This window comes from Rhamphochromis sp. 'chilingali', assembly GCF_963969265.1.
Source record: "Rhamphochromis sp. 'chilingali' genome assembly, chromosome: 11".
NCBI classification, from domain to species: Eukaryota; Metazoa; Chordata; class Actinopteri; order Cichliformes; family Cichlidae; genus Rhamphochromis; species Rhamphochromis sp. 'chilingali'.
The window spans coordinates 37,527,733-37,549,280 of NC_137938.1; the positions used below are offsets into that span (position 1 = coordinate 37,527,733).

Genomic DNA, 21,548 nt, shown 5'->3' on the forward strand with positions numbered 1-21,548 from the left:
TTTTTGCACCACTCTGATTGGTGGGTGGGGGTGGGAGTGGGGTGGTGGTGATATAATGACCTTTCTCTGTTGTTTACAACCTTTCTGCTTTTATACCATCTGACCTGTTTTGAAGTGAGGGGACATTGAGGGCGTGTCTCTGTCTCATTTTTCAGTTATTGGGACATTTTTGCATCGTGTGAAAATCTGCAGATTTGTGCAGCTGGGTTCGTCTCAGTGAGGAAAGACTATGTGCTGCAGAGCGCGTCGATTAAACGACGAGCTTCGTTTCTGCGCCTCTTTGGCTCCACCTGCTGGCTCCCAGCTGAACAACCTTATTCTTCCTGTTTTTCTTCAGCAGCCGCAGAACTTAACTGATTATTATTTTCCTCAACAAATCATTTAATTTGATATCAAATTTCATTTCATTTCCAACAAATTTAGACCAAGTTATCTGATCTTTATTCATTACTGGATCCCTCGGGGCCATATTTGGTGTATAAATCATGCAGACAAATATGTGACCTTTGTATCGTCGACTCTAAGACTCTCGAAGTCCTCGTGTACCTAAAAGTTTACACTTAATCATTTGGTTTAAACGCGGTTTGTCCCACCGCACGATTTTCAGCCTACCGAGAAATTTCAATAAGACAACGATCAAAGTCTCACGGGGTTTCCACAGCGGATGGTGCATTTGGCAGACTTTCACGGCATCCTGATGCAAGCACAAAGGAATTTGTGTTCCGAGTAAAGATGTGATTTACAGTCACGTGAAAAAAATATTTAATGGTATTTTTTAAAACACAGCCCAACATTTTCTTTGATAAAATGTACAGCCGAAGAAGAATCCACGTTTAGATTTGAATTCTTGTTCTGATTCCCGTTTCTCTTTTTCAGTAGATTTTTATTTTTTCGATGAGTCATCAAAGTAAAATTATTTCAAATTCCTAAAAAAAGGGAACATAAACACAGACTTTCACAATAAAGTTTGAACACAGGTATGTGCATGACATCGAACTGCGCACACAAAGAAACGAGTCAGCGTTCCCCAACCAACACCAGGGGAAACATGAACCGGCTCATTGGTTCCACAGACGTGTGACTGGGATCCGTTTGGACACGACAGCTTTGACATATAATTATTAAAGAAAGAGAAGACAGCGACATGAAGTGATTAGAAAACAAATCGCGTCATAAAGCTGGAATGAAAGAATAAACAACAGCTGAGACCTCAGCAGGATGTGAGTCAAATACTGAAGACAAAGATCAAATACAGAGTCGCCTGTTACAATAAATCACATGTCGACTGAATGTTCACAGTAAATACACGAGACTCATCTCAGATACAAAGCCAGTCAGTTATGGAAAAGAACGTTTATTTTAATGTTATATTTTTATATATGTCAAACAAAGTAAATTCTCTGCGTATTTCATCGTAAGAGAAAAAACAACGTTCGTGTAAAACATGAAATATCAAACGAGAAAACTCGGACTAACCTGTAAACATGTCACGCTACTCGCTGCAGGCGTGCGCGCCTCAACTTTCAGGGGAAATACCAAAAATTAGAACACGTTATGGCTGATCAGCTGCCAAAGAGATGAAATCTGACAGTAGTAAAGGTAACAATACTGCCACCGAGGACTCGCTGTAATTACAAAAGTAACAGCTTCCTGTCTGAATGAACGTGTCACACTCACTTTACATAAGGCGGTAAAATCGAGCCCGGCACAAAGTCTCAGACGAAATCACCCGTTTAATGTTTATAAAGTCAGAGCGCTCACAGCACGGACACTGGGCCGATCGATGCCGCCATCATTTCATCCCCTTTTGAAGAAAAATGTGAAATACTGAAAAATTATTGCCTCTAAGATGTGACCACTCCCAGAAAAATGAACTTTTTCATACCAAAAATATTGTTTAAAGTTCAGACCAAAATCATCGATTACGACTCGCAGATGCAGCGAACTGAGTGCAGAAATACAGAAGCGCTGGCGAGGACGCGTCCCGCCCACCGCAGAGGAAACCTTTAGCGGTTCTTCACGCTGTCAGTGAGAGACGACGGGGTTAATACTCCTGTGGGGTTACACGCGGCGGCCACTCAGAAACTGACTTCATCATCAGCGGCTGGGTTTCCAGGTTCTGTGGGCGGCTTTAAATTAAGGCACATGGTGTTTCTGAAAAATGCTTTTTAAAGTTACTCGTGCTGTAACTGTCTACAGCTGCCTGCTGTGAGCTCAGATGCTTCCTGTACATCAGAGTGCAGCACACCTGGAGGAGCTCCCCCTGCACCCCTGGAGGAGCCCCTGCACATCTGGAGGAGCCCCTGCACATCTGGAGGAGCCCCTGCACCCCTGGAGGAGCCCCTGCACCCCTGGAGGAGCTCCAGCACCGAGCGCACAGAGCCGAGCTTCCACCGATCAAATCTGCATCAGGACAGGTTTTTATTTTCTTTGAGCCGCTGAAACTCTGATTTTGGTTTTTAAAAGCAGCGAGGAAACAAACCGATGAAGGCGGAGCAGACGAGCGTGTTTCCGGTCACACGCACGGTTAGTCGCGTCGTTTCCATCGCGCTACGTTCAGTCTCGCTGGGCTTTTCACACAAACTTATGACATCTGAAGACGGCCCCTTGCTACAGGAAACTGCGACGGGCAGTTTCTCCTTCATTTTATGTGTAAAGGTCATATACGAACTATTGCTGAGGTCACTCGTACATTCATGGGTTAAAAAAGAAAAAAAGCAGCTGTGCAGAGTTTTCTTGGTCATTTAAAACCTCCTCAGTCATCGTCTCTCTTTCTCCTCTTTGGACCAGGACTTCCCTTTAGATCCAGAAAGTCTCTCAGTCTCTTCCTGAAGTCCTCGAGTTTGGATTCCGGTATTAACCCTTCTTCTTTTTCCAACTTTAACCTCTCGTCTTCTCGGCCATGCTGCGATCTGCTTGCGTGTCCAGCGGCAGTTTGCGGGTTTGAGTTCGGTGCGGTGAGGAGTGAAGGATGGAGCTCCGAACTCAGAGTTTCCACCAACTTCATCCGGAAACTTTCCCGCAGTTTCTGCAACTCGTCGTCCTGAAAACAGCAGAGAGAAGGCAGAGTGACGGCTCGTCCTGCTGCTCAGTTATCTCAGCGAGTCTGCGCTGAAGCCGAGCGTCGGCAGCTCGGCGTCACTGAAAGAAGCCAAAGCTCGCGCGTCAGCTGCACGGCAAACATGGCTGCAGGCGGTGAAATCAGCCCTAAATTCTGATTATTTATTTTCAAATTATACGTCCAACATCTTCAGACGTGAAACACCTGTGAGGACGAGAAAGGAAGCCGGCGCATCGACGCCACACTCACAGCAGTGCTCGATGAGGTCGAGAATAATTAGCCGACACTAGCGGACAGGTATCACCTGAACAGGTAAGACTGACTCCAGGTCATTTTCCTGCTCTCTCTTTAAACTCGGGGAACTAACAGTAGCAGCAGGTTAACAGGAAGCACGGCTTTCGCAGCCACTAAAAAGGCGCCGTATCCTTCAGGTTTCTTTGACGTTTCAGGGACAGGTGCCGCGGGGTGAGGGGCGGGGAAAAGCTGATCAGGACCACAGACTCTCACATCCACAGCACAACTCTGCTGCTCTTATCACCGAGGCAACGCCACTCAGGCTTCATGGTAAAACTCTGCCTCCTAGTGGTGAAAGTTTAAGGTACAGTTTTAAAACAAATACCTGCATAAAAAAGTTGGACGTTATGAAGGCGAGCCATATTTTACTTTGTGTCCTTATAACTGAGCAGCTGTGCTCACAAGCACAAACAGCCCTTTAGAGACCTGGATTATTATTATTATTATTATTATTATTATTATTAATGGAATAATTAATGTGTTTCATCCATCCGGCATTTTAATTTCATGATAGTATCAAAAAGTACAGTTTAACACCGTCTCATTAATTCATTAAAGAGAGACAAACAGTTCATCGGCTCCGTGTTTGACTCCACCTGCTCCGTGCGTACCTGAGAGGCGTCTTTAAACAGAGTCCACATGTCAGAGACGAGCTCCGCGGCCGTTTGATACGGAGGAGGCCGGCGGAGGGTCAGGCGGTCCGATATAGACTTCAGCCGAGACAAACCGCCAAACTGAAGAGAAGAAAACAGAAAGTCTTCATCGCTGTGACCTGATCAGGCTGCAGGAGCGCCACCTGCTGGTTCAACGACAGCTACAGGAGACCCTTTATTTTGCGTTTCCCAGGTTTATTTTCATTCATGCACCTTTTATGAAGTGTATAAACTTGTTAGCTGCTAAAAGCTTCTACTCTGACTGGAGCTTTGTTCAGACTGACCTGAGAGCACCGACTGCAGACTTCAACCTTCAGATGCAGAACGAGACACTCGCACCTCTGAAAAACAAAAACAGACACAACACACAAAACTTTAGAAGAAAATCTACCACAAACCGATGGAGACAAGAGTCACGTTGTGAAGTGAGGTTCATGAGTAAGCGTTTGTGAGCAGACGCTGACCCTGAGGCTCTGCAGACTGAGGCTGGTGCGCTGAAGTCTCTCGGTGCTGTAGGGGTCCGACGGGTCTGACAGGTTCTGACATAATGAACAGGCCCACTCTGACCTGCAGGACAAGGTCAAACAGCAGAGGTCACTTCACTGTGTGATGTTACTGACACTCATAGTATGCACTTCCTGCAGAGGTTTTGATGCTCAATCACCAGGTAAGGAAGACCCAAAGAGCTGATTCTGTTCATCTGGACGTTTCCAGAGAAACGTTTCGTCATCATCAGGTGATGTCTTCAGTCTCAGCTGACTGCAGGTCTCAATCTTATAAACAGGACATTTGCACAATGACTGAAACCAGCCCACTGAGGAACAACGGGCTGTGAGGTCAGTTCCTTCAGCATTAAGACTTGTCATGACAGCAATTTGCAGTACGGCTGTTCGATATAACCATATATATCCATCGTTTCATTTTACGCTATCGTTTGTTTCGTGGTGTCGAAAAATAAACTGTTTACGTCAATATTTTTTCATGTTCTGATGTCACTGTAGTGGCTGTATTCATTTCTTAAAGTTCTCTCTTTCTCTTATATTTAATATCACCACACTACAGACGGACAAGCGCCTGTTTTTATGCGTTGTCGTTAGCAACAACGACGGTAACAGCATCGCGTGTCCGCTTGTTTATGTTCCACATAAACCTTTCACAATAAAGCTCAAGATCCTGTTGAGACTTTTCAAAATAAACTGAATCACATGAAAGAGCAGATTATTTACGGATGAAAATTTAAAAAAAGAGCCGCCAGGAGCTAAAAAATAAACCTTAGACTCCAACGTTAGAACAGGCTTTTCCCCGCAGCACGCCGTGTAATAAATACTCACAAAGAAAACGGCGCCGTTACAACTTATGTCTAAAAATGTGTCGTTTCATGCATCGGTTAAAACACTCGACTCCAGCTGGAAACACTTCACACAAGTCGAGCTGCTCGAGATTCACAGAATTTACATAAATGTTAAACTTTTGTGACTTATATGGTTATCGGGACGATAGACGTCTTATATCGGGATATGAGATTTTGGTTAAATCACACAGCCTGATTTGCATATCAATGCTGAAGGAACTGACCTCCCAGCCCATTGTTCCCTCAGTGGGCTGTTTCAGTCATTATGTAAATGTCCTGTTTATAAGATTGAAACCTGCAGTCAGCTGAGGCTGAAGACGTCACCTGATGATGACGAAACGTTTCTCTGGAAACGTCCAGATGAACAGAATCAATGTTAAGAGACTTCCTGCAGAGGTTTCATAATAAAAGTAAATCAGGAAAGAGTTGAGTTTTGTTCATAATAACTTAAAATGAAAAAAAAAACAACTTTTTGAATAGGCTTTAGATTGATTTTCAATCCAATGGTCACACATCAGTGGACTTCAGTCATCTTAAAGAAGCAAAAGGATAAAAATTATTTTTCTTACCAAAAGTCGAGTCCAACTGGGGGGACGTGGCAGTCTCTGTGGTATCCTCGACCACAGGCAGAGCAGATGATCGAAGTGCCGGGCGATGCACAAACCGAGCAGGCAAGAATCTCCAGGGTTATCGGAGAGTCTGGGGACGATTCCGGCTTCATGAAATCCTCTTTGTCAGCCGGCCCGTCTTCGGCATCGGACTGCAACGGAGCACAACGACGACAGTCTCTTAAAGCTGAGCGGTTCATTTTATAATCCAACTTTCTCAAGTTTGCCTGGGTTACAGATCGTGCATCCTACCTGACAGTCGTCGCTCATTTCCTCCAGGTAAATCTCATCTTCAGTCTCTCCAGGTAACAGACGAAAACTGGGAAGGGACCGTCCAAATCTTGGCAGGGACACAGGCAGTCTCAACACGGACACTTTGGGCTGCCACCGACTCAGACTGAAGTCCTCCTGTCCAATCACGGCGCTCAGCTCTTCGATGTCCTTGTCAGGAGTTACCAGTGTTGGTAAGTCGTCTTTTGGCTCGAGGGCGTTCGGTTTTGCTTCGTCAGAGACACAAGTGGCGTGCTCGGTTTCTTTCGTTTCCTGGACCTCCTCAGTATCTTGTATAGTGCTATCACAGCGAGAGTCAACCACCAAGCCCTCCACGGGAACCTGCTGAGTCTGTTCCTGAGGGGAGGGGGGATGAAGTGTGCTGTCGAGTTCCTGAAGCGAGGACAAAGGGCTGCTGGGTAAAGCCGGGCTCGTATCCTCCATGGTTTGCTGCTCTGACGGTAACGTGCCGCTCGGTCCGTCGCAGCTAGAGTTTCCCGCAGAAGTCTCTGGACTCACTTCTGTGATGCTGCTTTCCTCGAGGCCGCTTCGTTTCTGCGCCGAGGCCGGATGGAAAGCGCGATGATCAGGCAGCCTGATGAGAGCAGTCTCGTTGAGCAGCACCTGATACATACTCTGAGTGTTGGTCAGCATGACGATGGTGGGCTGGTTCCAGTGAGGACCAGCGGTTTGGTTCAGAACCTGCAGTGGTTGGACGGGTTTAAGTGAGGATAGAAACTGACCCGCCGACAGGGGGAACGTGGAGCCGGCAGGCAGCATGCTGAGAACAACTGAGGAACGGGAGGCGTCAGTTTGGGGGAGGAACAAATAGCTGGGAGATGAACAACTGGTGGCGGAGGAGGGAGAACTGATGAAGGACGACAAGGTTGGAGTGATAGAGGGAGCGAAGATCTGTGACGTACTGAGACTGCTGACTGGAAAAAGCGAGTGAGACGTGTGGAGCAGCGAGCGAGACGTGTGGAGCAGCGAGCTGTGCGCCGCTGTGGAGCAGGTGGTGCTGGGCGGGGTGGCAGAGGAGGAGTATACGAAAGCTACAGAGGACGAAGTGGACGAGGAATTCCAAAGAGATGAAGGAATGCTGACGGGAACAGGCGAGGCAGCGTTACTGCTGGTCAGAACAGCAAAGGTGGATGTGGGTGGGCTGGTGGAGGAGGAGTTTATGGTTGTCGAGGAGGTGGTGGTGGCATCAGAGTTGACTGGAACAAGTAGGTTAGGATTACTGAAGTTACTTGTTTGGGGGAGGAGGCACCAGGAGGACACGGGACGGGCGGAGTTTAATGTGGAGGAGGTGGCTGGAGAACCAGCCAACACCATGCTTGAATGTGTAACAAGAGGTTTGAACTGATTCGGAGAGGCGCTCGGCGAGTTAGAAATCTGAGCAGGTGGGCAGGTGGAAGAGACGGTTGGAGGAGAAACAGACGAGAGGCAGGCGGAGGAGGACAGACGAAGATTAGACTGATCGTAGGGCAAGAGCCACGCCGAAGGGCGACACGTGGAACTATCTGGAACAACCAGGTTAGTGACACGGCTGTCGAGAGTCTGGAAAACAGACGCGGTGGTGGCTGCTGGACAGGTGGAGGTGGGAAGAGGGGTGGATAAGGAGGAGGGGGGAAACGCAGACAACTGATTGGTTAAATGTGGTGACGAGAAGCTACTGATGGTAACAGGTGTGTCGGGGGAGGTGTTGGCTTGAGCGATGGAGCCGGTGAACACTGGATTGGTGGAGGTGGAAGGAGTATAAGAGGAGGTGGAGGAGTGGGGAAACATGGAGGTTGTGGAGGATGGAGGAATAGTGGGCTGACTGGACACAAGTGATGACAGACTGGGACGGGTGGAGATGAAAGGAGTGATGGAGGAGGGAAACATGGCGATCGTGGAGGACAGAGGAACGCTGGGCTGAGCAGACACAGACGTTGATGGTGGAGGGAGAACACTGGTAGTAGCTGGTGGGTTACAGTTCATAGCTTTGCCAGTTTGAGGGGTGCTGTCAGTGGGCAATGGAAAGGTGGAGGTGTGAGCAGGAGGGGTAATGGAAGTGGAGCAGCTGGATAAGAGCGTGCACAAAAGAGAGGCACGGCTGGTTGGAGCGCCTGGGGCATTACAGGATGGGGGGAGGGGCCTGTTGGAGGTTGCAGGAGAGGTGGCGGTTGGAGGGAGAGCATGACTCAACTGACCCGATGGGGAACTCGAGGGCGGAGATCGAGGATTGACCGAATCCTGAGTGCCAACCTGGTTGTGAGTGAGGAGATTATAAAGGGTTAGGTTGGGCGAAAATTTCCAAAGGGCCGAAGATGAACTTGACTGTGAGGATGGAGAAGGTGTAGCAGCACAGTCATCAGGAACAGGTGTAGCACTGGAACCGGCCGTCTCAGTTTGGGGGCCGGGGGATGCCAGACAGGTGGAGGGAGACTTGAAAGAAGTGGAGTCTGTTCCATGTGTGGGGGCAGATGAGGATGTAAATGACAGATGAAGCGAATGAGAAGCAGAGGCGCTGTCCATCACGGTGCTGGAGATGGGGTTGCAGGTGGAGGTGGGAGGAGGGGCAGCAGGAGTCGCCGGAGTTCCTGTGTTTTTATCCAAGGTTGGTGGCACAGCGAAAGGGATCCAGGAAACATGAAGGTTACCTGGAAACCGAAACAATGGAGGAAGAGGAGATGGAGGAGGGTGCAGCAATTATTTTCTCTCGATTAAACTACATCCAAACTCAAACAGCATCGACATGAACTCTGAGCTCGTAAAATGATTCGGTTTGGTTTCCACACGTACGGCCGAGCATCCGCTGCAAAGCTGAAGACAACATAACAAACAGATACACGAGCGGACTTACAAAGCTCAGAGAGGGTTTCCTCGTAACCCAACTTGGTAATGAGCTTCACTTCAGGCATTTTCAGAGGGGGGTCCGAGTCCTGATCTAGAAGCTCCTTCATTTGGGTTTTAATCTGGCAGAGAAAACAAAGCACGGATAAAATGGTTGGTTCACCGTCTACGCTCTACATCACCAGATTAACGTTTTCTGCACAACTTCTGTTTGTTTGCAACAGTGTTGCGTTTTGTTTTCAAAGATTTTTATAAACAATGATTATCTGATATGATTGGGGGACGCTCATAGGGATCCCTGTGCATGACTTAAGAGTCACATGATGTGCGAAACGTCCCTTTTTAGGGGTTTTAATCTTTGTTGAGCCAGATAAGGGAGGAAAGCCTGGCTTTGATGGACTTTAGTCTAACTCTGTGGGGACGTACCAGTGAGGACTGGCTCCTCCCACAGTTTCGCATCTACAGCAGACATTAGTGAAGATAGGCGACATCCATGAACATGGAAACAACTCCAGTCTCTTTGCTTCTAACTGTTGTTGTTAGATTTCTGTCATGACTGTTCATGTATGATTTACATGTTTAAACGTCTCTATCGCTCTGTAAAGACTTCAATATTCAATATTAGTCACACAGCATTTTGAGAGTCAGTGCGCCTCGCATGTTTTCATATTATGGTATGATGAGTACAGCTGCAGTGTGTCTGCCACATCTCTGTGTACCTGTGCGGTATGTGAGAGCAGGGTCGGCAGGTCGGTGAGATTTCGGGCCTTTTCGAGCGTTTCCTTCATGGACATTTGGCTCTGCTGCAGCTGCTTCATCTTCACCATCCTCCCCTGAATCTGCTCACATTCCAGCTCATACACCTTCTACACACACACACACACACACACACACACACACACACACACACACACACACACACACACACACACACACACACACACTAATCATTTTTTAGGCGCTCCATTTTTTTGTATTTTACCAGAAACGTTGGCGTGCGAGGCTGAGTGAGCACAGACGTTTGATACTGAGAGCAGCAGCAGATAAGACTCAAGGTTACGCTGAGGAGTGAAACTCACTGCAACAACTTCAGAGCACAGACTGAAAGACTTCTAAGAAACATCAGCAAGAAGAAAAATCTGTTCATAAATTCGGTTCCTATTTTGAGAAAAGATTTGCGTCACTTTCTAACAAATGAGAAACGTGCACTTGAAGCTGAGGCAGCGGATCAACTCTGGCTGCAGAAAACAAAGACTTAGATAGAGACGGGGACACTGCAGAGAGAAACAGGAAATGACATCAGCCTGCTAGATAGTCAACAATATTTAAAACAGCTGATGGATGTTACCTTTATGTCTTTGAGGAGTGACACCATTTTCGCTTTCAGAAGTTTAGCAAACGCGACGAATCCCGCCTGCAGCTCAGTCCTCAGACGAGACTCTGTTTGCTCGATGCTCTGCAGCCTGAAACACAGCAGAAGCACGAGGGGGGGTTATTTTCCAGAAAGTCCTCAGACGGGACAGCGAGCACCTGAGGAAGGTTCAAGTTATTAATACTAAGTAGGAATGAGGTGGCGAGCTTTACCGCGTGGAGACTCAGAACAGTGAAATTCAGTGAATGTAACACAAATTCTCTGAATGTTTCCAAACATGAAGATAACGAGTAAAAGTCTGTGTGAGGATTCACAGCAGCGCGGAGGCTGACAGTGGGAGCGTTTCACGTTAACGAGCAATAACGACTTCAAACCCGACGCAGTATGGTGATGGGAGATCAGGAGGAGGCCCTGCAGCCTGTGGCGAGTGACACTTTGATCCTTTCCTGCTCCGTGTTTGAGACGTCACAGGTCAGGATGTTTATCAAGCCACGCTGCACACTTTCCAAGGGCAGCCACACATTATTCCCGTCCACGCTCTTCTGCTTATCGTTGTCAGGGTCACGGGGGGGTGGAGCCTACCCCGCAGAGTACACCCTGGACAGGTCGCCGGTCTGTCGCAGGGCCAACACGTAGAGACTGACAACCATTCACACTCACACACAGTATTCCCGTTTAAGAGTATTTCCAGTGCCACTGTGTAAATTGAAATGTTGTTTTTTTGCCCTCTGTGGCAGATTTCAGGCCCACAAATGATTCGACCAACACAGAACTGAACGTACAGAGACGGTGTTTTTGTGTTGGCCGGTCTGCACACGGTTAAAGACACCCGCTCTGCTGCTCCTCTGTACATTTACTCATAATCTGCTAAACGAAAACACATTTAAGAAGATTAAAAACACTCGAGCTGCTGATATACATTTCTGTTTGGTTCTGTGGAGTAAGGATTTATTCTGCTGGTGAGCCATCGTCTTTTCAGGAAGTAAACAGTGAAATCATCAGTCGTACCTGGTCTCCATGTCCTGCAGACTCCGCCTCACCGTGTCCTCCTGCCTCGTCGTGGAATGAACGTACACGTCCAGCTGCTTCTTCAGGCTGACCACCGCCTCACTGACAAAGCGGTACCTGGAAACAAAAGCAGCTCACGGCTCAGTGTGCCGGCTCACGTCTGCACTACAACCACTTTAACTCGAGAACGCGTCCGACCCGGCTCACCTGTGGTTCATGTGAGTCGTCAGCTGGCAGTCTCTGCAGGTGAGCTGCTTACAGGTGAAGCAGATGAGTTGGAGTGGCTCAGATGGGTGGAGTCTGCAGAACTTGGTGGGAGAAGACAAGATGTTTCCTGAAGAGACACACACACACACACACACACAGATTATCACTTAGTTTGCTCACTGACCGTGATCTCGATGATTACTATAATATAACAGGTTGTAACAGATGAGGTAAAATCAGGTTCCCACTGAAACCGTCTCTGGACCGAGCGCCCAGACCTGAAACAAAGTATGAAAATAAAGTAAAATATGTAACAATGTAGTACAAATACTGAGTGTACGGTGTTTGATATTATCTGCGGGACTTTCCCTTCGTTTCCACGTGTTGGGCTCGGAGCTCAGTGGAAGTTTGGCAGGTGAGGGAGACGCTGGAGTCCTGACACGCTAATGGTGTAAACACAGAAGCTGGAAAGCACCAGTGTTTCTGAGCTGAACACTGCAGAGACAGGCTGGGCTTAGCAGACCACTCCCCATTAAAGCGAGTCGTCGTTTCTACAGCTCGACCCGTCGGGTCAAAAAGACTAAACTCTGTCCGGCTGTTGGAGGATTCAGTTCTTCAACAATAAATAAAAACAGTGGACTGAAGCGCCTCTGGCTGCTCCTGCTCTTGGAACCATCACATCCTGTTTCATTTGTATCAAACTCCAATTCATGAACCAAATACTTCACAAGTTGTGGCTTACACACACTTGGATGTGCTTCTACACTTTTACAACATAAAAGATCTTTTTGAAGCTCGTCACTAAGTCAAAGGTCAACAGCGACGGTCAGCTGACAGCAGAGAGCAGTTTCTCTCCAACAGAATCTGGATCTGGGTGTGGGTGGGGTTTTTTTTACCTTCTGGCGGGTGATGGAGGAGCCTGTGTGATCTGGTCACCGTGACTCTGCGATGCGCCGACACACAGACGCCGCACAGAGCTTCATTACAGTCGAGACACCAACATGCGGCGGAGGCTGCGTCGCAGTTGCTGCACTGAGGAGATGAGAAGGCGGAGACGTTCACAGGTGAGACCGAACTCCAGCTGGAGGTCTTTTCTTTTATCAGTCAATTTAAATGCCATAAAAATCACACAAATTCACGTTTCCTGCACGTACGGACCACGGGAGATCCTGAAAGTGTGTCACAAGACAGAACGGTCTTCATAGGGCTCGTGGTGTCTTCACCAGCCTCACAGTGTTCTACGTGCATGCAAACACACACTCACACACATTTTCCACATGCTTGACTTTTGTTGCCATGATGCCAGGCATCTCAATGAGACTTTTTACCTGGATAAATAAAGGACTAATAATAATAAAATGCTGCTGCAGGATCATATGTGAATATTCTTTGGTTAAAAAGCTCAAAGCAGGAGATCCTGGTGCAGATACAGATAAATAAAATAAGGTTTGCTGGAGGTTCCCACGCCACCGTCTGAGTTACCTGCTGACTCAGGTTGTCTCCTGATGCTCCTGTCGCTTCCATGTTGCTCAGCAAAGTTGCTTCCTGAAAGACAGAAGCTGATGAAGTCCGGCAGCTATGATGAGAACATTTGTGGCGTTGGTGATGTGCCAATCTAATATGTGAATCAGTAATCAGTCTGATCCTGACACAAAAAGCTAGATCTGACATTGGTGACATGGTTCCCCTTTACTTTACCAGGCGACAGCAGCAGCTAGCGGGAGCGCTAACATAGCACGGAGGAAGTGATCCAAAGAAGCAGGTTCAACAAACTCTAAAATCAGAAACTCTTTGTTTTTGGTTCCAGAAAGGCTGATCACAGATTATGTGCAGGAGTAAAGAAAGTCATCATCAGTGGAGCTCTGATCCCAGGATTCCCCACAGCAAAGAGTAAATAAGGAGCGGAGCCTCCATGTTAGTCTTTGGACACATTAGTGCGCACCGTGATGTTCATCTTAATCAGGACGGGCTCGGGTCACTGTCATCATCATAAACATCCGCAACAGTTTATCAGCGTTTCAGTTTCTTAATCAAGTTTCATGTTGCCGACGGACGCCACAGGCTGTTTTTATAACACACCGTCTTTACTGTTTTATAACTTTATCTCATTTCAGCCTTCAGTGACAGACGGCAGCTTTCTCACAGACACGTAACTGAAAAAAATACAATTTGAATTTAAAGTTTTGTCTGTAAAGACAAACAAGCTGTAGGAAATTTCAAATCAATGTCTACATGTTGGTAATTTACATTTGAAATAGTTCAGCACAGTTTTGGAAGGATGGTCTCGTTAAATACAAACAGCTTACAGATCGTGGACAGAATAACAGTACGATCAGCTGTGATCAGATCCTGATCAGATATCATGCAACTGGATCCAGGTTGGAGTCTCCTGCCGTGTAGTCGGACCTACTGAGACTGATTTATGTGATTTATATTAATTTAAGAGACTGAACCTTTCAAAATGTTGAATTTATGAACAAATCGATACAAAATGTGAACACAGTGAAACTCACTTTAATCTCATTTCAGCCTCATCTTCACTCAGTGACGCAGGTCGTCCAAAGGGGGCACAGATATACGTATATATACCCTCACTGTGTTTACAGCCCCTTGCTGCACTTTAAGAAAATCTTCCAAGTGAACAGACTAAGCTCAGACAGTCTGTTACCATGGCAACTGACTCAGAGTTCACTCTCTTTAACAGTAAACCTGAGTTTCGCTCATCTGAGAGCTGCTATTAACGGTATTTGTAGTTTGAACGCTGATCATGAGTCTGCGCTCATGTTTGTGCGATGGTGCCGTTTTGTTGGTCACACAGCTGCAGCGTTCGTGCAGTCGCGTGGAGGACAGCGCAAAGGTTTCTGACTGCAACGCTGCTGCAGATGGACAGAAACAACTTTCTGGGAAACATCGTCCATTACGTCAGAGTCTGACCCCGCAGCTGTTGTAATAAAGGTCCATATGTGGCCTCTGCGGGCCCTCCAGAGCTGAGTCCACATACTACAGCAACCACGCTGCCACAGAAACAACCGCAACTCAGCGCCACATCTGACACTGGGCTTCGTGGGTTTGTCACCCTCAAGTCCACCCTCACGGGAAAAACCGTTAGAGCCACACATAAAACACACGCAGGCGTGTCTGTGGAGGATCTCGGTCATCCAGGTCATGGAAGTTTCACCTCTCATCAGTCCTTCAGTTACAGGGTTTAGCGTGTCTCCACTAGTCACGTCACGGAGCGCGTGCCTGAGGGCCAAGGTGAGCCGAACATCATGTAAACACAGAGGAGCGTCCCAAACACCGCCATGACGTCATCGCGCGGGAAATGGAGTTTTTGCTTCCCACGGTCGCCAAGTGCTGGCTCGGGGCGTGGTCTGACGAGTGGCGCCGCGATTTGGCGCTGTGTAAATAAACCTGAGCTGAGCTAGACCCGGACCCGAAACGCCGCTAAGGGGGCCGAGAGCCCCGTGTCAGAGACCAGCTCCGACACCGGAGGTTCAGCCGAGATGTCATGGACTCACCGTCACCGTCCGCTCCATCCACAGACACGCACACCGTCGACATTCACGGTAACACGAGTCCTCCCGGTTTAGCCTGGAACCAACAAGAACCGTTACAAACACAACACAGATATAACTTCCGCCCCGCTTCTTCTTCTGGTCCGCGCAGGTGACGTCCCGACTGTGAGCGTATTACCGCCACCTGCTGGTCGTCACCGGAAACCTGTGGTATTTACAGACCTGCTGCAGGTTTGGGAAACAGCGGAGCGTCAGAAACACGTTTATACACTCATCGACCACTTTGTTAGGTACACCTCGCTGCGAGTCCCTCACTAACATAAGGAAACACATTAGACATAAAAACACGTCATAAACATCAACCGTCACCTCTGTCCCGTTGTGTTGTTGTTATATTCATGGTGCTGGAAACCTTCCTCGGAGACGTGGGTCCACCACATCCCGGAGGTGCGCTGCTGGACTGAGATCAGGTGACTGTGGACCTTTCAACAGGTCAGTTTGCCCTCGTCTACCTGCCTGAATACACTGAGCTGCTGCCACGTGATTGGCTGGTTACATAATCAGGGCTCAACAGGTGTACCTAACAAAGTGTCCAGTGAGTGAATATATTGGATTTTAAATATATTTTATTTTGTTAATATATATATTTACCTTTTTAAATGTATTATTATTTAAATACATTTGAGATGTTAACATGTTTTGAAAGTAATTTTATGTATTACTCTAAGATAATTAGCAAATTAGTAAAATAGAGTTTATTACTGGGAAATCGAGGTGGATAATAAAGAAAAGAAGGGGCGTGTCCTGTCTGTTTTCACTGTATCACTTCGCACCAAATGCAAAGATGCTAAAAACACAATTTTTTTTAAAAAGATATCCTGATGTTACAACAAAACCGTGTCGGGCTGTGTCCTCAGTCTATAACAAGTTGAGCTTTTCTGCTCTTTCCAGAATTATAATAATTACAGCTTCACTCAAATATGGCTGAGGTGGTGAAGCAGCCCTGCAAACACACAAAACTCTGCTTCAGATTCAAATGAAGACACAAACCTGAGACCTGATGCAGCAGACGTGTTCAAGGTTTGATGCTGTGAGAAAAGCTTTATTACACTCACAGACTAGAAGTGCAGAAGAAGGTCAGAGAGGATGAATGCACGAGCACAGCTTACAGGGTATCACCTCAGTCTGGTTTCATGGTTTCACACTTCATTCCCTCACCATGTGGTGGTTGATGGAGGTCAGTCTGAGGACTCTTTGCTTCTCAAATGAATTTGAATAAGGCAGATTTTTGCATAAAGAAAAGACTCCTGATATCTTTAACCAAATAAACCTTAATGAGCGCTTACCTTTCCTGATACTACATCTGGATTTACATAAATTACGATGACCTTCTGATAGAGGAGCAGATGTTTATTATCTGGACGGTTTTAACTGTTTCCAGTTCAGCAGACTGGATGCTTCTCTTCATGTCAGCCGTTTTCTACATTTTGTGGCTCTATGAAGACAAGCTCACTAGAAAGAGAAGTGAGATGAAACATTCACTGATTCAGTCATTTAGCATCTTCTTGTAGCCATGGAAACGATTGTTATTGTAGGACTCACTGGGTTCATCAGTTGCACAAAGCACAGAAACATGTGTCTCTCTTTCATATTGCAGCTGCTATCAGGCTCAGTACACAAACCTGAGCAACAGCATGAAGGTCGCCGCTCTGCTGGCATCAAACGCCTCTGATGAGGTCACCGTGCATGGAAATGGTTTGAACAGCAGCGGGTGTGGTCAGATGGCAGCAGTACCCAGCACAGACAATGGAGGTCGTGCTGGTCTGAAGCGAATCGTACTGATGGCGCAAACGTCAGGTAAATATGTGTGTTTTTGTCCTGTGTACTGTTTGTTTGTATACATGTCTTTCTTGCTGCTGTTACACCCAAATTTCCCCTTGTGGGACAATTAAAGGATTATTCTATTCTATTCTATTCTATTCTATTCTATTCTATTCTTTTCTAAATGGTTCAAACGGCTGTCGTGAAATCAATCCATGTAGAGCAGTGTCACAAACCATGGAAGCCCCAGAAAAGTGCAATGAAACGATGAGTTTATTAACAGCCCGGAGAAAACATCAACATATGTCTTCTGACCAAAATACATGTTGTGGATACTTATAAAGCAGTGGGGTACACGCCCCCCCCCACGGCGTCAATGACAGATTAAAATAGGTTCCAGACATTAGTCACGGTTAATCGTACATCTTTAATAGCTATAACAGACATAGAACTTCTCTTTTCTATAACACCTTCCATACAAGGTAATAAACTTCAAGCCCTCAGGGTCTCTGAGGCTAATTATTGACTCTGATCGTCTGTTACCAAGTAGAATAAAATATATTAAGACACCAAATGAGTTGAGGCCTCCGGCTGGACACATTCCTAGATTATATGTATTATATGTACTGTGAGCATGCATTGCAGTTATCCTTCTATGTTCTAGTTTCCCTCAGCATGTATCACCTGGACAGTCACGCCAGTGAAGCTTAAGACCCTCAATGAACCGAACATCAACTCAAAATAAGCTCAGATATGCAATGTGTATAAAATACTTCTAACTGTACTTGTAATAAAAGTTAACATAATGGAAGGATCCTCAAATGGACATCTTCAATAAACAGCTGTAATGCAGTATCAATACTGTGAGAAATATTATTAGATGAAATAATGCTGTAAAGAATGTTATTAATGCAGTTACAATGATGCAGATTATATGGCAGCAATAAAAGAATTTCTGTATCTCCACACGGCCCTTCATCACTCCGTCTGTGAGAGCGAGCACTGTGATGGTTTAGTCTGCACACTAGGACGGGATCAATGATTTATTCCCTGATTTTTTATTTTAGGTTACAAGCTGTAAAGATTCAGTGTTTGTCTGGATTTAAAATAATGTTACAGTCAAACAAAATGTTAGAGCTCTGGACAGAGTGCAGAACATGAATAATCAGTCTGTCTATGAGAGGTAACAGAGAACACGATAAACTATGTACTCGTGTTAAACTCGCGTTGATGATTGGGAGTCACTGGTCTTCATCCACTGACACCAAACACCAGTTCTGTATGGACCGCTAACCCTCACTGGTCTCATTGCTCTCCCGACTCTGTGATTAAACTCCAGGTCTGCTCTGCTCCCGTCTCTTCCAACAAAGGAACCTCTGGATTTATTTCTGGGAATAAACTGTTCAAATACTGTGCAATCATCATCTGTTTTTAGGTTTGGGTATACTTTAAATACGACAAAGCTGTGTTTCTGTGCTTTTTCCATGAACATTTGGACTCATGGTTGCTGCTTATTATCAACTAACTGTATTTTTTTATCTCTTTCAGAAAAATCGAACCCATTAAAGCTGTAATTCTCGTGCTATCAGCTTAATGCATGATTAAAAAAGATATTTAGCAACAGTAACAGATTTCCCTTTTTTGGTTATCCGAGGGTTCGAGTAAAGAGGTGATTGTACACAAGTCCTCACTGTGTTTCTGTATGTAGCCGGTGTCCACACAAGAAAAGACCAGAGCCACAGAGGCTCCATGTAAACATATTACTCAGTTATATGTGAGGGGGCAACAAATCATTAACAAACTGGTTTAAATACATCATATAAAGTATAACTGTTTTCCTGATCTGACTGGAATTTGATGGAGAAAGTGCAGCTTCAGGTTGTTTAGTTCAAACTTAACTGTTAATAACTGAGTGAAACTGGATACATCCATGAGGCATTTTCTCTTATCTTCTTGCTGAATGATGACATATGGACCTTTGTTGAGTCCAAGCTTCAGATGAGTTCATTTTAAACATTTTGAACATTCTTCAGTCTCCCCAGCATTTTATTGCCAACTCATATACAGCTCCTCTTTAAGTTAAATAAATTCATCATTTATTGAAGCGGGGACAGGTTTCTGTTCAGCAGTCAGACCGACAGAGAGTCAGAGCTGCGTCGCATTTATTACAGTTTACACAATACAACACAACACCTCCCACCATAAAACCCCCCAATGGTTCTAAGACAAGGCACTGTGTGTGTGTGTCTATGTGTGTCTATGTGTGTGATGGGGGTGTGTTTGTGTGACCTCCTGCTCACCAAAAGGGTCATAAAAGCAGGAAGCTTACAACACAAGAAGCAGATCTGTCAGACAGGATGTATCTGCAATAAAACCTCCCCCAGCACAGAGAGGCTGAGGTGGTCAGGATCAAAGGAATGTCTTGATCCTGCTGCTTAAACTAAGACTTTACAAATTTAAGAAACACAATGACAACATTCAACAATTTGACTTAACAGTTTGATTTTAAATTTGACTGATTTATTTTAAGAGGCTGTGCACCACAGGCTTTTAAGGTGTGTCTGACAATCTGAGCTCTGATTTAACTGAAGAATCAAAGTAGAATAATCAAAATCATGAAATGTATTCAAATTAGTTTTATTGGCGCCCTGTTTGCCATCATAACCCGTAAGTTGTGAAAAAGTAGAGGCGTGTAAAGTTGCTCTTTTATTTAGTTCATAAAATAAGATGAAAATTACAAATTTCATGCATTGAGAAAAACAGCTGAAGAAGAAAAATCATAGTTATTAAAAAGAAAATCATTTGCACCTGTTTCCTGACACCACAGCAGGACCCTCAAAGCAGAGCGTCACCCTGCTCAGGAGAGTCGTGATTAGAGGTCCAGCAACACTAATCTACAGAGTAATTACTTTTCAAACATTACACATACATATACTCGATTACTAACCCTAATATACACAATAATTTAGGAGCTAGCTACTGATATTTGTCAGTCAGATAACTTCTAAAGATTAAAAGACGTAATCGATTTATCATTAAAACATCAGCCAGTAATAATGAATACACAGATGATGTCACTTCCTGGTGTGCAGACTAAACCGCCACAGTCTTCCTTCTCACAGTAAGCGGCTGTCTCCTCCTCTCTGTGGAAAACCTTCCCATCAGGCTGCGTCCTCCACCTCAGCCTCACCTCCTCAGTGACTCCTTGCTCCGCCAGCTTCTCCCTCACCTGAAACACAGTTTGCACACATTATGACAGTGTGTAAAATCAACAAGTGTTTGAAACCTGATGAAGACACAGTGACTGATTTATAACCAGCACAATCACCGAGGAGTCTGAAAATACCAGGATCACTGAACTTTCATTCTTAAATTCTTGAATTCATGCCTATGTACAACGAAATTGTGGGTGCTCGACAACAACTGTGCAGAAATAAACAATTTGGAAGAACAGGTTGCAAAGTGCTTTGAAGTAGTGCAAACTGAGTCTGTGTGTGAGCGTCCTGAGTGATGAGGGTTACCCAGACCATGGCTCTGATTTGTGGGTGGGTGGTCAGGGTGGGGTGTGGGGGGAGGTGTGTGGGACCTGATTGAGCTGGGGTGCTGACCAGAGGGCAGCGGGTCAAAGAATTGGTGGGCAGGATGTGAGGGGTCACCTGTGATCAGTTTCTGGAAATATTCATTTGATTTATTAGGCTGTAGATTAGTAAGCATGTCCTGAAAGTCGTCCATGGCTATCTTTATTATACTGACTCTGCGTCTGACACTAACCACAACACAGGGTTTGGGACAGTTAGGTTCAGGGTCATCAGTGATGATGACCTCACAGGGTTAAAAAGCCAATCTCAACAGAGAAAGTTGATAACCGCTGTCTTTATTATCTCTTTAAGACTTTGTTGAGGCAGCTGACTCAAAGAAAGTCTGGCTGTGTTGAACTTTGTAGTATACAGTCTACAGACAAGATTAAATACTTATACGGCTTCCTTATTCTGCCTCCAAATTACTTGCCAAGTGTAAAAAATCTTGTATTTTCACTCAGGAAGTGAGCAACATCATGTGACCTTGGAAGGGGCGGGGCTACATGCATTTACACAGAAGCGTGGAGCGAGGAAGAGCCTGTTTCACCTGTGAGCTCAGTAAAAGGAAAGGATGAGTTTGGGCCCAGCAGCAGAAAAATTCCACTGAGTGAGCAGGAGTGTAATCATCATCGTCATATCCAAGGTGGAGCACCCACCCCCCTCCATCCATCCTCCGTTTACACTGCCCCTGCATCACGAGCACTGAGACACTACAGTGAATAAAGTTAAGGTGGACTCCCCATGTTACTTCCCTTCTTTTCATGCCAAATCTGTTGAGGGGCGCCTTAATTTAACTATCTATATTAAATTTTGTGTAACAAACTGGGATATTTAGAATAAAGCTATATATCGGAGCTACTTTATTATATTTTGTAACTTTGTAGCATATTATATTTTATTTATTGATTGTATTGGAGGAACTGTGACCACATTATTTCCTCTGGTATTAATAAAGCATTTTGATTCTGCTAC

The 21,548-nt window shown here is 45.6% G+C and overlaps 1 protein-coding gene and 1 long non-coding RNA gene across 3 annotated transcripts; one reads left to right on the forward strand and one right to left on the reverse strand.

Annotated features, from left to right (window-relative positions):
* Nucleotides 1-17: 17 nt before the first annotated feature.
* trim33l (tripartite motif containing 33, like) lies at nt 18-15,659 on the reverse strand. Of its 2 annotated transcripts, XM_080895452.1 has the most exons (15): nt 15,547-15,659; nt 15,181-15,253; nt 13,145-13,207; nt 12,559-12,694; nt 11,663-11,789; nt 11,456-11,572; nt 10,424-10,538; nt 9,795-9,941; nt 9,086-9,197; nt 6,220-8,882; nt 5,929-6,119; nt 4,473-4,575; nt 4,293-4,349; nt 3,967-4,089; nt 18-3,043 (listed from the first exon to the last, which is right to left on the reverse strand). In XM_080895452.1, the coding sequence occupies exons 1-15, from the start codon at nt 15,615-15,617 to the stop codon at nt 2,756-2,758; spliced, it is 4,386 nt and encodes a 1,461-aa protein (XP_080751578.1). In that variant the 5' UTR covers nt 15,618-15,659; the 3' UTR covers nt 18-2,755. The 2 variants fall into 2 exon arrangements, with proteins under 2 accessions (XP_080751578.1, XP_080751579.1); XM_080895453.1 differs by lacking the exons at nt 15,181-15,253; nt 15,547-15,659 and adding an exon at nt 14,176-14,699.
* On the forward strand, nt 14,704-20,520 carry LOC308405055. Its single transcript, XR_013973264.1, has 4 exons — nt 14,704-15,228; nt 15,329-15,669; nt 16,835-17,034; nt 19,826-20,520. It is a non-coding gene; the product is annotated as an uncharacterized lncRNA (long non-coding RNA).
* Nucleotides 20,521-21,548: the final 1,028 nt, after the last annotated feature.